Source organism: Ochotona curzoniae, unplaced genomic scaffold, assembly GCF_017591425.1.
Source record: "Ochotona curzoniae isolate NIBS_2020 unplaced genomic scaffold, NIBS_Ocur_1.0 contig_66, whole genome shotgun sequence".
NCBI lineage: Eukaryota > Metazoa > Chordata > Mammalia > Lagomorpha > Ochotonidae > Ochotona > Ochotona curzoniae.
The window spans coordinates 28,141,310-28,153,559 of NW_024466512.1; the positions used below are offsets into that span (position 1 = coordinate 28,141,310).

At 44.9% G+C, this 12,250-nt stretch overlaps 1 protein-coding gene across 2 annotated transcripts in view; it reads left to right on the plus strand.

Annotated features, from left to right (window-relative positions):
- Positions 1-12,250, plus strand: part of MYOF (myoferlin) — a 148,660-nt gene that overhangs the window by 119,700 nt on the left and 16,710 nt on the right. For both annotated transcript variants that reach the window (XM_040992448.1, XM_040992449.1), the window contains 7 exons: positions 3,257-3,268; positions 4,345-4,443; positions 6,074-6,199; positions 7,655-7,810; positions 8,290-8,381; positions 10,331-10,501; positions 11,219-11,367. In XM_040992448.1, the coding sequence (XP_040848382.1) occupies positions 3,257-3,268; positions 4,345-4,443; positions 6,074-6,199; positions 7,655-7,810; positions 8,290-8,381; positions 10,331-10,501; positions 11,219-11,367 (805 nt within the window). The remainder of the gene's footprint in view (positions 1-3,256; positions 3,269-4,344; positions 4,444-6,073; positions 6,200-7,654; positions 7,811-8,289; positions 8,382-10,330; positions 10,502-11,218; positions 11,368-12,250) is intronic.

Genomic DNA, 12,250 nt, shown 5'->3' on the forward strand with positions numbered 1-12,250 from the left:
ACCATTAGTGTAGAGAGTCTGAATGTTGCCATTTGCCAGAAAAGAAAGTTTTGACAGCAAGTTGACAGTATTGCATCATCCAGAACACAAATGCATGCCATACGCTAGATTTTATCCCTACATGAAGTAGAAGTGTCATGGATTTTTAATGACCCTATTTGTCACTGTATGGGACACCTCTGCCCTTTTCATTCCCTGTGGTTTTGGCATGAGGAAAATAATGAAAATACTCACTCAGAGCCCTATTTTAAAACCATCCTAGCGACTTCTACAGGAAGGAAAGGGCAAAAAAAGACTCAGCCCAGAAAAAAGAAAATGTCAAATATCTCCCTGTTTGTTTTGGCATTGAAGATGAACTCTCGCAGCATGTTTTAATGTTCAAACTGGCCCCAAATGCACATGATTGCATTTTAATGTGTTATGTCCATAAACAGTGCCTTTAAAGAGATCTACTTCCTTCCCAGTGCATTAAACTCACTAACAATCGGGCCGTGTTAAACCTGGTCTCCACAGCCAACAGTGAGCAGCAGTGTTTCAAAATCCTACATGCTCACAAATGACCATCTATCATTTCCCATGCCATAGGTCACAACGAGTATTTCACACCCAAATATTCCCCAAAAGATGTAATTGCCTCCAGAGAAGCTAACTACAATATATTTTAAGAGCTTTTGTGGATTTTCACAGATACTCTGGAAAAATGCAGTCTAAGATTCTGCTCAATTACCTGACTCCTGTTTTACCACTTCCCATGTTGAATAAATTATTTTGTCTTCTATGTATGATGTAGCCCTAAGTGCCATTTGAGAGAATATAGAAGAATAAAACCAACAGCTTATGCCAAATTTTCACTTATTTTTTTAATAGAAGTTAACAGCTTAAGTAGGCTACTCTTAGCAACACATTTTAAGAATTCATTTACATGGTAGATTTTTTAATAAAGACTTATTTATGTATTTATTTGAAAATGTTGAGAGAGAGAGAGAGAGAGAGAGAGAGAGAGAGAGAGAACTCCCATTCTTGGACTTATTTCCCAGGGTTGGACCAGGCCAAAGCCAGGAGCCAAGAATTTCTTCTGGCTCTCCCACGTAGTAGCAAGTGGCCCAAACACTTGGGTCATCTTCTGTTGCATTTCCCAAGCCATTAGCAGGGAACTGGGCCAGAAGTAGATCAGCCAAGAAATGAACTGTACCCATATGGGATGCTAGTATTGCAAGAAGTGGCTTTACCAGCTATGCCCCAATGCTTACCCCTACATAATAGAATTTTACATTGCCATGGGCAAGATTGGGTTGGTAATATCAGTTCCACTGCTCTACAAATGGCTTTAATCCACTTGCTGTTTCCATACGTAGCTGAGGTACACTGTACTGATAAGTAAAACTAGTTGGAATCTCCTCTGAAAACTTGAGTTCACTTATTTATCAAGGTAGACTTTACTACACATCTGTACAAAATCAAATAAACAGTGTTGAATTCTACAAGAACCAATGACAAGCTTGCTCATGTCCTGTATTACATGTATATATAGTGTACATGTAATGAATATGCATTGCTACTAACTTGGTTGAAGCCTTGCAAGCCAGGGGAATGGGTCAAAACTGCTGTGGCTGCAGGCTGGAGGCTGTGGCTTTGGATGACAGGAAAATGCTCTGGAAACTCGGGGCATGACCCTATACTGTCCATTGAGAACTTAACAAATAGGCTCACAAGAAAGTAAGAAATAATATTAGGAGCAACTTGGTCCAGTGCTAGCCAGATCACATGGACATTCCTGCCTGGCCATCTCAATGATTACCTTCCAATTCCAGTGCTTAAGCAGCATGTCAACAGCACTCAGCAAAATGACTTCATCAACGAGAGTGCATGTATGTATAAGAAAATGCATGACACTGCCTGAGACTGTGGGGCTTCAGCTTCGAGACTTCTTTCAGATTCTAGTAGTAGATTTTGGAGCGAAGTGTACTTTGGTAGACAATTATGATAGTTTTCAACCTTAAGGGGAAAGAACCTCCTGAGCCATTTAAAATAATTTGATACCCATCATAAATTCATTATTAGGTATAACAAAGCAAGTCACATCAGTTCCTTCATTACTTTTCCACATGTTAATCCTAAAATTGAAAATCAGCATCTTGTCTTGAATAATGCTTTTAAAATCATGAACCATTCTTTTCCTTGAAGTGGCTTTGATTCACTGAGGAATAGGTATGAATAAACAGATTCTAAAAATCTGAACTCAGGAACAAATGAGGATATAAAAATATTTTTTATATATATTCCTTCTCTCCAAAATCTCTATTCCACTGTGATTGATGTAACCCTTAATCCATCACTGTATCTAATGGAACAAATTGACACCTCTGTGTGTCTCTGACTCTCTGTGCAATTCTCTTGTACTGGGCAAATCAGTCCAGATGAAATCAAGGGATACCCAAAGAAGAAGCCTTGAGGCCTAAGAAGACAGCAGCTGTAGTAAGCGCTTGTAGTGAGAATTGTTCTCTGTCCACATTGGAAATGAAGTTAGGATCTAAGATAGGATTTCATGAATGAAATCTGGGTAGTGTTTCTTCAAACTTCTGCTGAGGGCATGTTTGGTTAGCGCCCCTCCAGGTACCAAGAGGAACTGAAGTCCCCACATTCTTTCAGCTCCTGGATGTGCCTTGGGGTCAGGAGTCTCCAGACAGATTGCATAGGGAAAGATTTGGTCAATTAAAAACTTGACATCCCCATAGTAGAATAGTTTCGATGGATGAGCATTGATTTGGTGCTGTAACACAGACGAGGAAAAAAAAAAAAACAGAGGAGAACGACACCTACATGATGATATTGTAATCATACAAAGCTAGTGATAAAAGGGTTTTTGGAAGATTGATGGGCAAAATTGTGAATACTTTAGGAAGTACATGGAATGGAAAGTTTGGAACAGGGAGAGGGACAATTCTACCCACCCCTTCCATGTGGCCTCTGTGTTAGCAATCTGTAAGCTGGTCTAACTATTGAAATATGACACCTGGGTGCCTACCTCCACACCTTTCACTCAGATATTAAGTGTAACCTTTTTGCATATTTTCAGAGAAGAAACTAATAAGATGTGTTTAATTACAATTCATCAAATTGTTGATAATAACAAGTATACTTGAGAAATAATTTCTTCCTCTCTCTTCCTCTCTATACCTAATGCTCATGGGTCTCCATGTCTGTGTGATCTGTGGTGTGGTTTGCTCTCCTCCTGACTGTACACGGGTGTGCACAGCTGACAGAAAAGGTAACTATTGTGCCCATTTCTGGTAAGATTCATGTATTTTCTCCCTGTAATTAACATGCAAATGGCTTTCGTCTAAATCCAGGGGTGACTTGTAAAGTGAAGGTAACTTTTATCTGTGACACATACATATGGAAATAAGAAATGGCCTTAGTATTTTTGGCAACATCATTTTTCCAGGGTACATTAAAATAAGCACTGAGTGGGTCTGATGAGGATCGACTCTGGATATAAAGTTAAGTAGGAGGACTTCTGTGATTTGAAAATGTGACTGATATGCTGTCCCTTCTGCCCAATGAAGGACCACTCATCACAACCAGGGCTTCTCAACACTGGTTCCATCTGGAGAGCTCATGACAAGTGCACTGGATGCCCATGAGCATACTGATCGAACTGATCCTTCAATGATAGGTTGGGATCAGCTGGATTAAATGAACCATAAGGCTCCCTACCTTTGTATAATTTTCTGAGTTCTTTCTCCCAGTGAGCATGTTTGTTTTCCAAGACAACCCCCTGATGTAGACAGAAGTGGGCAATGTTATTTTGCCATTCAGTGAAAGAAATCAGTACTCGGAGTTCAACAGCTTTCCCACACTAGCATCGCCTGTAACAAGGCTGGAACTTGAATTGAAACTAGTTTTTTCAACTCTAAGCTTAGTGAGCTTTGCATTACGAGGCATTGCTTGCTCAAAGGGCTAAGAAAACAAGATACTAGGAAACATGTTGGAGGTATATAATATAATTATATATAAAAATATCAAGTCAACAGGATTAAAAAAAGAAGTCAAGACAGATAATAGAGTCTGTCTGCAGAGGTAAGAAAATCACTTAGAAGAGCCATGGACTCTAAAGCCAAACCCATTCCACGGGCAGACGGTAGTTGTTTCACTTCATTTCTGAGCAAAAGACTCATGGACTCTTTGTCCATCCTCCATGTAAACAAAAGTCCTATGTATAGTCTCACTTATCATAGGTCAGAGTACTTCTCTCTCTTACCTATTACCTAGGAGTCTTCTTATGCAGACTGGAGATCTAGGTCATTACTAAAAAAAATGTTTCCATTTTGACACATTCTGTAGGAGGAAGAAATCATTGACTGGTGGAGTAAATTTTATGCTTCTTCAGGGGAACATGAAAAATGTGGACAGTACATTCAGAAGGGCTACTCCAAACTCAAGGTAATGGGCCTTCATTGTTATAAGCTGGAGAATCAATATTCATGAAAGTGACCCCAGGCAGAACTAAAAAGACTTCATAGTGCCAATGGAAATGGGCAGGGATACCTCTGGCCTCTTGGGGAGCCCTCTTCCAAAGGAGTGTGGCTTCTCCACGATTCCAGGGGCTTGAGGACAATTGTTGAGCTATGGTTACAGGGCAGCCTCCTTGGGTCTGGCGACATCTGGCAGAGCTTTGGGAATGGGTGGCACCATACAAATTAAGTCACCCTTGATCCCATTTGACTCGGGGAGGCTCAGAAGTCATGGTGCTCTTTAAAGAACAATATGAGAACACCAACAAGCTTTACCTGTCCTCTAAACAGGGATCCATGTCCCTGGTTGAAAAATTAACTCTAGCACATGCATGCAGCATAAGGTCACAGCGTGGACACAGGTGCCTGGCAGGGAGGACTATCTGTGATCTCTGTGAATGTTTTGGATTTTCCAATTTTCCATTCAGTTGTTAGGTTGATAGTGCACTTAAGTGAAGCAAATGATAAAGCTTTCAGAACAATTGATAGGAAAAAAAATTCAATGAGAAATAACTAATCATTAAAATAATTGTGCCCATCAAAATGGAAAACCCACATTCTTTCATGTTATTGTCCTAATATCTGAATGTAGATTAAGAAACAGCAGCATGTAAAGAACAAAATGGCCAAACTGAGCTGACAGATCCATCTCATGTTATCCCTCCTCTTCCCACCCCACCTTACCTCAACATCCTTTTTTCTCTTCTTATGTTCTTGTTTTAATTAGGGGCATAACTTTGTATGCAGTTAAGTCAAACAGTCAGTGGATTTTGAGAATTCTATACATCTGTGTAAATCACTGCCCAAAACAAGACAAATATTCCCATTGTGCTTGCTCATGTCCCGGCTGTTCCCCTTCTGATCCAGCTCCCTACTAATGCTCCTGGGAAGGCAACAGAAGACAGATCAAGTACTTGGGCCCCTTCCACCTAAATAAGACCCCCGCCCCCAGATGGTGTTTCTGCCTTCTGACTTCAGCCTGGATTAGCCCAGATTGTCACAGCCATTTGGGGAGTGAGGCAGCAAATGAAAGATCTATCTATCTCTCCCTTTATTTCTGTCACATTGCCTTTCAAATAAATGCTTTCTTTAAAAGCACACTTTCATCACCACAGAAAGCTCCTCTGTGCCTCTCCCAGTCGATTCCACACAACCATCATCACCTTGCTAGAAGCAGCTGACCTGATTTTGATCACCATACATTGGTGTGCTTCTCATACTTTGTCAGCATGCTAAGGCAGGGTGTGTTGTGTGTATCTGGCTTCTTAGCCCTGCATTGTTGTGTTGAGAGTTATCCTATTGCTGTATGTAGCCATGGTTCATCTTTATTGCTCTCCCATGGTGTGGATCTTCCACAATTTGCATATTCACCTGAGTAAGGTGTACATGTAACTGCCAGGTACCTTCCAAAGTGACCATGAATCTGAACCTCTGCCAGCAGCAGGAGGGCCCTGATTCCTTCATCCACATCCTCAGCTCTGCCTAGTGTCATCAGTCCTGGTAATTTTCAGACTATTTGCAAGTTAATGAGACATCCCAAATCCATTGGTGATTTTCAGATATACAATTGTGAGTTGGAGCATGTGGCAGAATTCCAGGGCCTGACAGATTTCTCAGATACATTCAAGTTGCACCGAGGCAAATCAGAGGAGAATGAAGACCCCTCTGTGGTGGGGGAGTTTAAGGTGAGTTAACTGTGTGTGTGCATCCTGTTTAAAATCCACCTGTGTGTAGCTGCAGGAAAGGATACTGCTGCCTCAGGTTCAGGGACATGCCCTCTGAGCTCCGATGGGTGCTAGAAGGCATTGGCATAGAAAAACTAACCCAGGAGCCAGCCCCCCTCGGGTTCTTGGCTGTGTCTCCTCCCATGACCTGCTCCTGCCCTCCGGACTCCAGGTGTTGTGGAGTCATCCTCTCCCAAGCTCCACTGCCCCCTCCTCATTGTGCCACCCTTCTGAGTCCCACAGTAGGATTGTTGTGACGGCCTCCAGCCCGGGTCCTCCTGGCTGCCTCTCTCCCATCCAGTCCATCGACCTGTGTCTTTACTCCTACAAGAGTTTGCTTGGGTTTCCACTGGGACAAGCCTCAACTCCTTCCCAAGGCAGAGCCAGCTTTTCTCAGGGACACGTCTCCCCATCCCTTCTCACTCACCCCACCCTGCCCTGTACACACCTTATCCTCTCAGAGCTCACCCTTGGGACAGGCCCCTGTCCCTTCCTTGGATGCCCTGCCTTTCTGCTCTGTAACCTGACAAAGTCCTCTTCATTCTTTAAGCACCAGCTCAAATGTCACCTTTTTTTGTCAAGAGTGCCCCAGTTGTTTCAGGCAGCCTGACTCACTGGCCCTAGGCTCCTGCAGGTCTGGCTGGAACACCTTTTGTGTTGTTAAGTCTCTGTGTTTGTGACTGCCTCTCCCTCCATCTGTATGTATTGGGTAGATATGCTGCATCTTCCTAATTCTTTGCAATAGCAGACCCAGCTTGTGCAGCAGAGGATCCTGTTCATTTGATAGCCTTCCCCCAAGCATCTGCATGGCAGAAGGGCCCACACATTGGAACATCCCTGGCTCAGTCTGCATTCATTGGGTGTGGTTTTAGATCCCTAACACCTGGCACAGAGTGGGCACCTTCTGCTTGCTGCTTTACTGAATTACATAGCTGGAAGTAAGACCCAGGCTTTGCTCTATGCTTAAATTGGCTTCAAGATAAAAGTCATCTCTTGCTGGGCAGTTGGCACACTGAGTCCACAAAACTATGTCTTGTGCCCCTGTGTATGCACAGCCTCGTTTTGGGCACTGGGAGATGAGCTGATGGACAAAAGGGAAGCTCACTGTCTAGTGAAGGAGACAGGTAAAAAGCAGACCACCTGGATGCACAGGCAGTTAGTTCCGCAGCAGGAGTGAGTGCCACCTTAGAAAAGGCAGCACACAGGACAGCCACCACTTCTCTTGCCCTAATGACTGCACAGTCTTCCCATTTTCCCTGTCACCTCTTGGATAACTACTTTATTATCAGCTCACTTTCCCTCCACTAGGTGCCGCATAGCTTCTTTGTGCAGAGGTGACCTGTCGTCCAGTTCTGCAACCCCACTCACATCCTAAGTGGGGAGGGTCCTGTGACTCCATTTGCCCATCTCTCTTAGGGCTCCTTTAGAATCTACCCACTGTCTGACGACCCCAGCGTGCCAGCCCCTCCCCGGCAGTTTCGGGAATTACCTGACAGTGTCCCACAGGAATGCACAGTTCGGATCTACATTGTTCAAGGCTTAGAGCTACAGCCCCAGGACAACAATGGCCTGGTAAGACTTTGGGTGTGGGGCCTTCTCTTGTAGCAAGATAATTACAGTCATCAGCACTGGTAATTGTCACGTTGCTTCTCTCTGGGCGTCTGTTATCTCCAGGAGGAAAGATACTCTAGCAAAACAATGGGTTCAGAAGGATTGTCCCGTGGGGATTTATCTCAGAGCTTACGGGGCTTAAGAGCCTCTGGTGGGTTCATCCTTCTCAGTTTACAGATGTGACCCAGGCTGTGATTTGCTGCAGTTCCACTGCCAGTAAGCAGAGCCAGCATCCCCTCATCCCCCTAACCTCTGCACCCACACCCTGCTCTGAAGGCCTGCGGGCTGCCTGCCACCAACAGGCAATGTGGCTCAGAGCATCCCTGAGACACCCACTGCCTTTCAAGGAGTGGTAGAAGCAAGCTGAGTCTGTCCCAGAAATTGACTTCAACCTGTGCCCTTCTGGTGCTATAACATGGCCCTCTGTCTTGTCCTTGCAGTGTGACCCTTACATAAAAATCACACTGGGCAAGAAAGTCATTGAAGATCGCGATCACTACATTCCCAACACGCTCAACCCGGTTTTCGGCAGGTAATAGTGGGTGCTGTGGCTGGTGTCTCTGTTGAATGTGCATCGAGGATGTTCTGTGGCCCGGGTCCTTTTCAGGGTTCTAAAGCAGGGATCCATAAGTCATGAGCAGATGTCTGCTGGAAGATCTGCTGTGAGGTCCTGGGAAGTGGAGGGACAGGGTGGTGAAAGGCCCGTGGGCTAGAGAAGCGTGTGGGGTCTGTCCAAGAGGGAGATGGGCTTCATTATAGTGAAACACTGTTCTCACTTCTGGAATCCTGTCTGGGCCCTGACAGGCTTAAATCCAGTGAATCTGTTGTTAAGTCTGTTAACCAAACCATAGAGGGACAGAAAGTGACAGGGTCAGGATGCCCTGCCCCACTAGGCTGCTGTTCCCGACGGTTCTTGAAATAACCTCATGTCCTCCATCTTTATAACTTTGGACTTGTTTCTGCACTATTACCATTTATCTCATCAGAACCATCCCAAGAGACTGAATCCAATCATCTGTAGACAGAGCCAGCATTTTCCAGCTGGAAATTGTTTCCACATTTGGCTGAACATTTACTGTGCACATGTGCTATGCTGCGTTGTTTCCATAAATCATGTCACAATTCTGAAGTTCCATTATCCCCATTTTACAGCCAAGGAAACTGAGGCACACAGAATCAGTGCCTAACAAACCCAGACCATCAAACCAGTGTCTATGTGGTTTGAACAGCTTCCACATCAAGCTTGTTAGCTGGGTGGGGATCAGCAGCTGAGAGCTAGGAGAACAGAGCTAGCGCGTGAGAGAGCCAAGCTTTAGCAAAAGTTCCAGGCCTTCACAATGCCCTTGGCAATGCTTCCTGTTCATAATAAAGCCAGCACCTGTAGAGAGAAGTTCTTTGTATAAAACATTTGTGAAAATGGCCTTATTTTCCCAAACCTTTCTGAGTTCAGAACACGGTGTCCTTGTTGCTGTGTGGCCTGCATTTGTATTTTTGGCTTTATTATTGTGCCAGTGCTAACTCTGTCTGGCATGTAAAGAGTCTAGAAAGCCACACACAAGTCTTTATCACTCAGTCAAAGCCTCTCAGCTCTGTGCACACCATTTTTATACCCGGTAACATGCGTTATGAGCCTGTGTGCTCACCAGGCCCCTGGACACACATGCACACACCCACATCCATGCACACGTTGAGGCGGTGTGCTGGGCTTGGAGCAGAAATAACACCCTGGCACGGCAGCATGATTCTTCTTTGCTGCTGCAGCCCCAAGGTCTAGACAGGAAAAGGCATGCAGTGTAGGAAGGATGGCTCCATGTGAGGGAGAGGAGAAGTGGGCAGAACCAGCCTTGAAAGGAAAAAGGCAGCCCTGTCTGAATCACTCATCCCAAAGGAGCTGAGCTCAGGCTTCATTAAGTGGTAGGAGGTCTTTTTCGGAGCCGGCATAGGAGGTCTGTTTCAGAGCCGGCAAGTGATGCCGCCAGCCTCTGCTCAGCCAATGGCTCTCTGGTGGATGGGCTCACTCCCGCTCTTCCTGCAGGATGCAGCCAAAGGAGATGCAGACCCTACAACCTGCAGGCAGTGTGGGTCCAGGACCTCAGTGCCAGGGGTGGCTTTCTTCTCACTGGAGATGCTGGGGACTCTGGGGTGGGAATTCAGGAGCAGCAACATTTTTTGCTTGAAGAAGCCCTCATTTGGCACGTTCCGATTACATGCAGGGATGGGGGACTTGCCACCTGAAGGTTAGAAAAGACTGCAGTGATTTGGCCTGATTCTGCCAAGGCACCTGCAGGTGGGCCTCAAAATTCGATATATCAATAGCAGGTTAATTTTTAAATTGATACTGTTGTATGGCCTCGGGTCGTCCTTGTCTGCTGTCCTCCTATAACCAAGAGCCACCACCTGGGAATTAGTCACAGCAACCCTAGTTTCTATGACATCCTCAGGTAGATCCTAGAGATTCTAACTTTGTGCTTATTTGTTTAGAATGTATGAACTGAGCTGCTACTTACCTCAAGAAAAAGACCTGAAAATTTCTGTTTATGATTATGACACCTTAACGCGTGACGAAAAAGTTGGAGAGACAATTATTGATCTGGAAAACCGATTTCTTTCCCGGTTTGGAGCCCACTGCGGCATACCTGAGCAGTATTGTGTGTAAGTTGCTCTGGCTAGAAACCTGAGTTGTTTGTTGAAACTAGCTGTCTATTGGGGTGCCTGTCTTCCCTGGGCCACTGCTCCTTTCAATCAATTTTATGCTGTTTCTAATCATAGGATAGTATCTTAGGGACAATCATGGGCACACACATAGCCTAGTTCACAGTTTTCAGTCCTGGTAAAGTGGTCATTGGAGTAGTGATAGGCCCTGCAGCAGTGGCAGAAGTAGCAGTGCTTGGTGAGGAAACTCCCTTCTCCTTCCACCCGTGGGGGTGAGGGAATGGGGGCTGGCAGAGTTGGAAGGCAAGAATCCCTGCCCTTTGGAAATGGAGATTCCTGTCTCCCTTCCCTGAGATGGATCACTTTTGCTAGTCCCTCTGTCCTCCCTCCACAGTATCTTTTTAAAGTATCTAAGGATTGAAATTTCCAATTTAGTTTACCTATTTTGATTATAGTGATCTCAAGTGCCTCATTTTTACATAGGAGGAAACTGAGGGCAGAAAATGAAAAAATTAATATACTGGATTGGCTGAGGCCAAGAGAATATATGGTTTTGAGGCCTCTGAAGTGGATTTCCAGCTAAAGGTGAGGGGTACAGCACTTTTCCTGCACCTGTTGAATGGGAGCACCCAGAAGTGCATCAATGTAGAAGGTACAGAAGTGCATGAGTGCAGAAGGCCATGCAGTAACTCCAGGAGGTGGGATTTGCTTTTTCAGTTCTGGAGTAAACACCTGGCGAGACCAACTGAAGCCAACACAGTTGCTCCAAAACGTGGCCAGATTCAAAGGCTTCCCACCACCCATCCTCTCTGAAGATGGAAACAGAATCAGATACGGAGGACGAGATTACAGCCTAGAGGAATTTGGTGAGCACATACTTGTAGATTGTAAACGGCTGCAAAGTCTACTAGCCTATTTTTATCACTAGGTCTGGGGAAGGTCGATGGATGGAGCCAGTGCCCTAACCACTGTGCAGACCTCTGCACACATGACTATCCAATGAAAGCCACACTACAGGAGGGGTTTTGCTGTCTGGTCAAGTGTCAATGTAGACATATTATTACTTGCCTTTTTTATGTCATCACCACTTAAGTTCCAACCACAAAGTTTTATAGTAAATAATTTCAATGTAATGCACAAGTAGCTCAAGAATACTCAGATGGAAGTATAAGAATCTCTCTTCCAAGCTGATTCTAGCCCTTTTCTGAGACATCTCAGGGATGGGGGAGCCTGGTTCAGGAGCCTGCAAGCTGCCATCCAGCTCTGTGCTCAGCAGGAATTTCTGATATCCCTGTTCTGCGACACAGCTAGCCACACCATGCCAAGTACTGAAACAGGCTGCATGGAGCAGAAGAGCTGTGGCCAGTTCCCATCTGGTGTGGCGGGAAGAATCCCCAGAGAGGGCACTGTGGGGCTGCCTGCAAGGCTGCATAGGATGGCATGATCCTCAGCTGGATTCCTGACCCTACGAGAAGCTGTGCTTTGTCTTTCGGTTGTAAAGAGGACTTAGACAACATCAAGGATGCTAAAGAAATGTTGATGCTGTAGTTAATGCATGAAGTTAGAAATGTAATTGGGAACAAATTGACAAACTATGTTCCAGAGGTAGAGGGTACCCCCAGTAATCTAACAACTCTCCACAAACAGCTGGATCAGGGATGGTTCTGGTCACCATTGTTACACAACAAAATATACCCTGAAAGATAGCAGTTGGAAACAACCATCCTGTTTTGGTCCCAATTTGGTGGG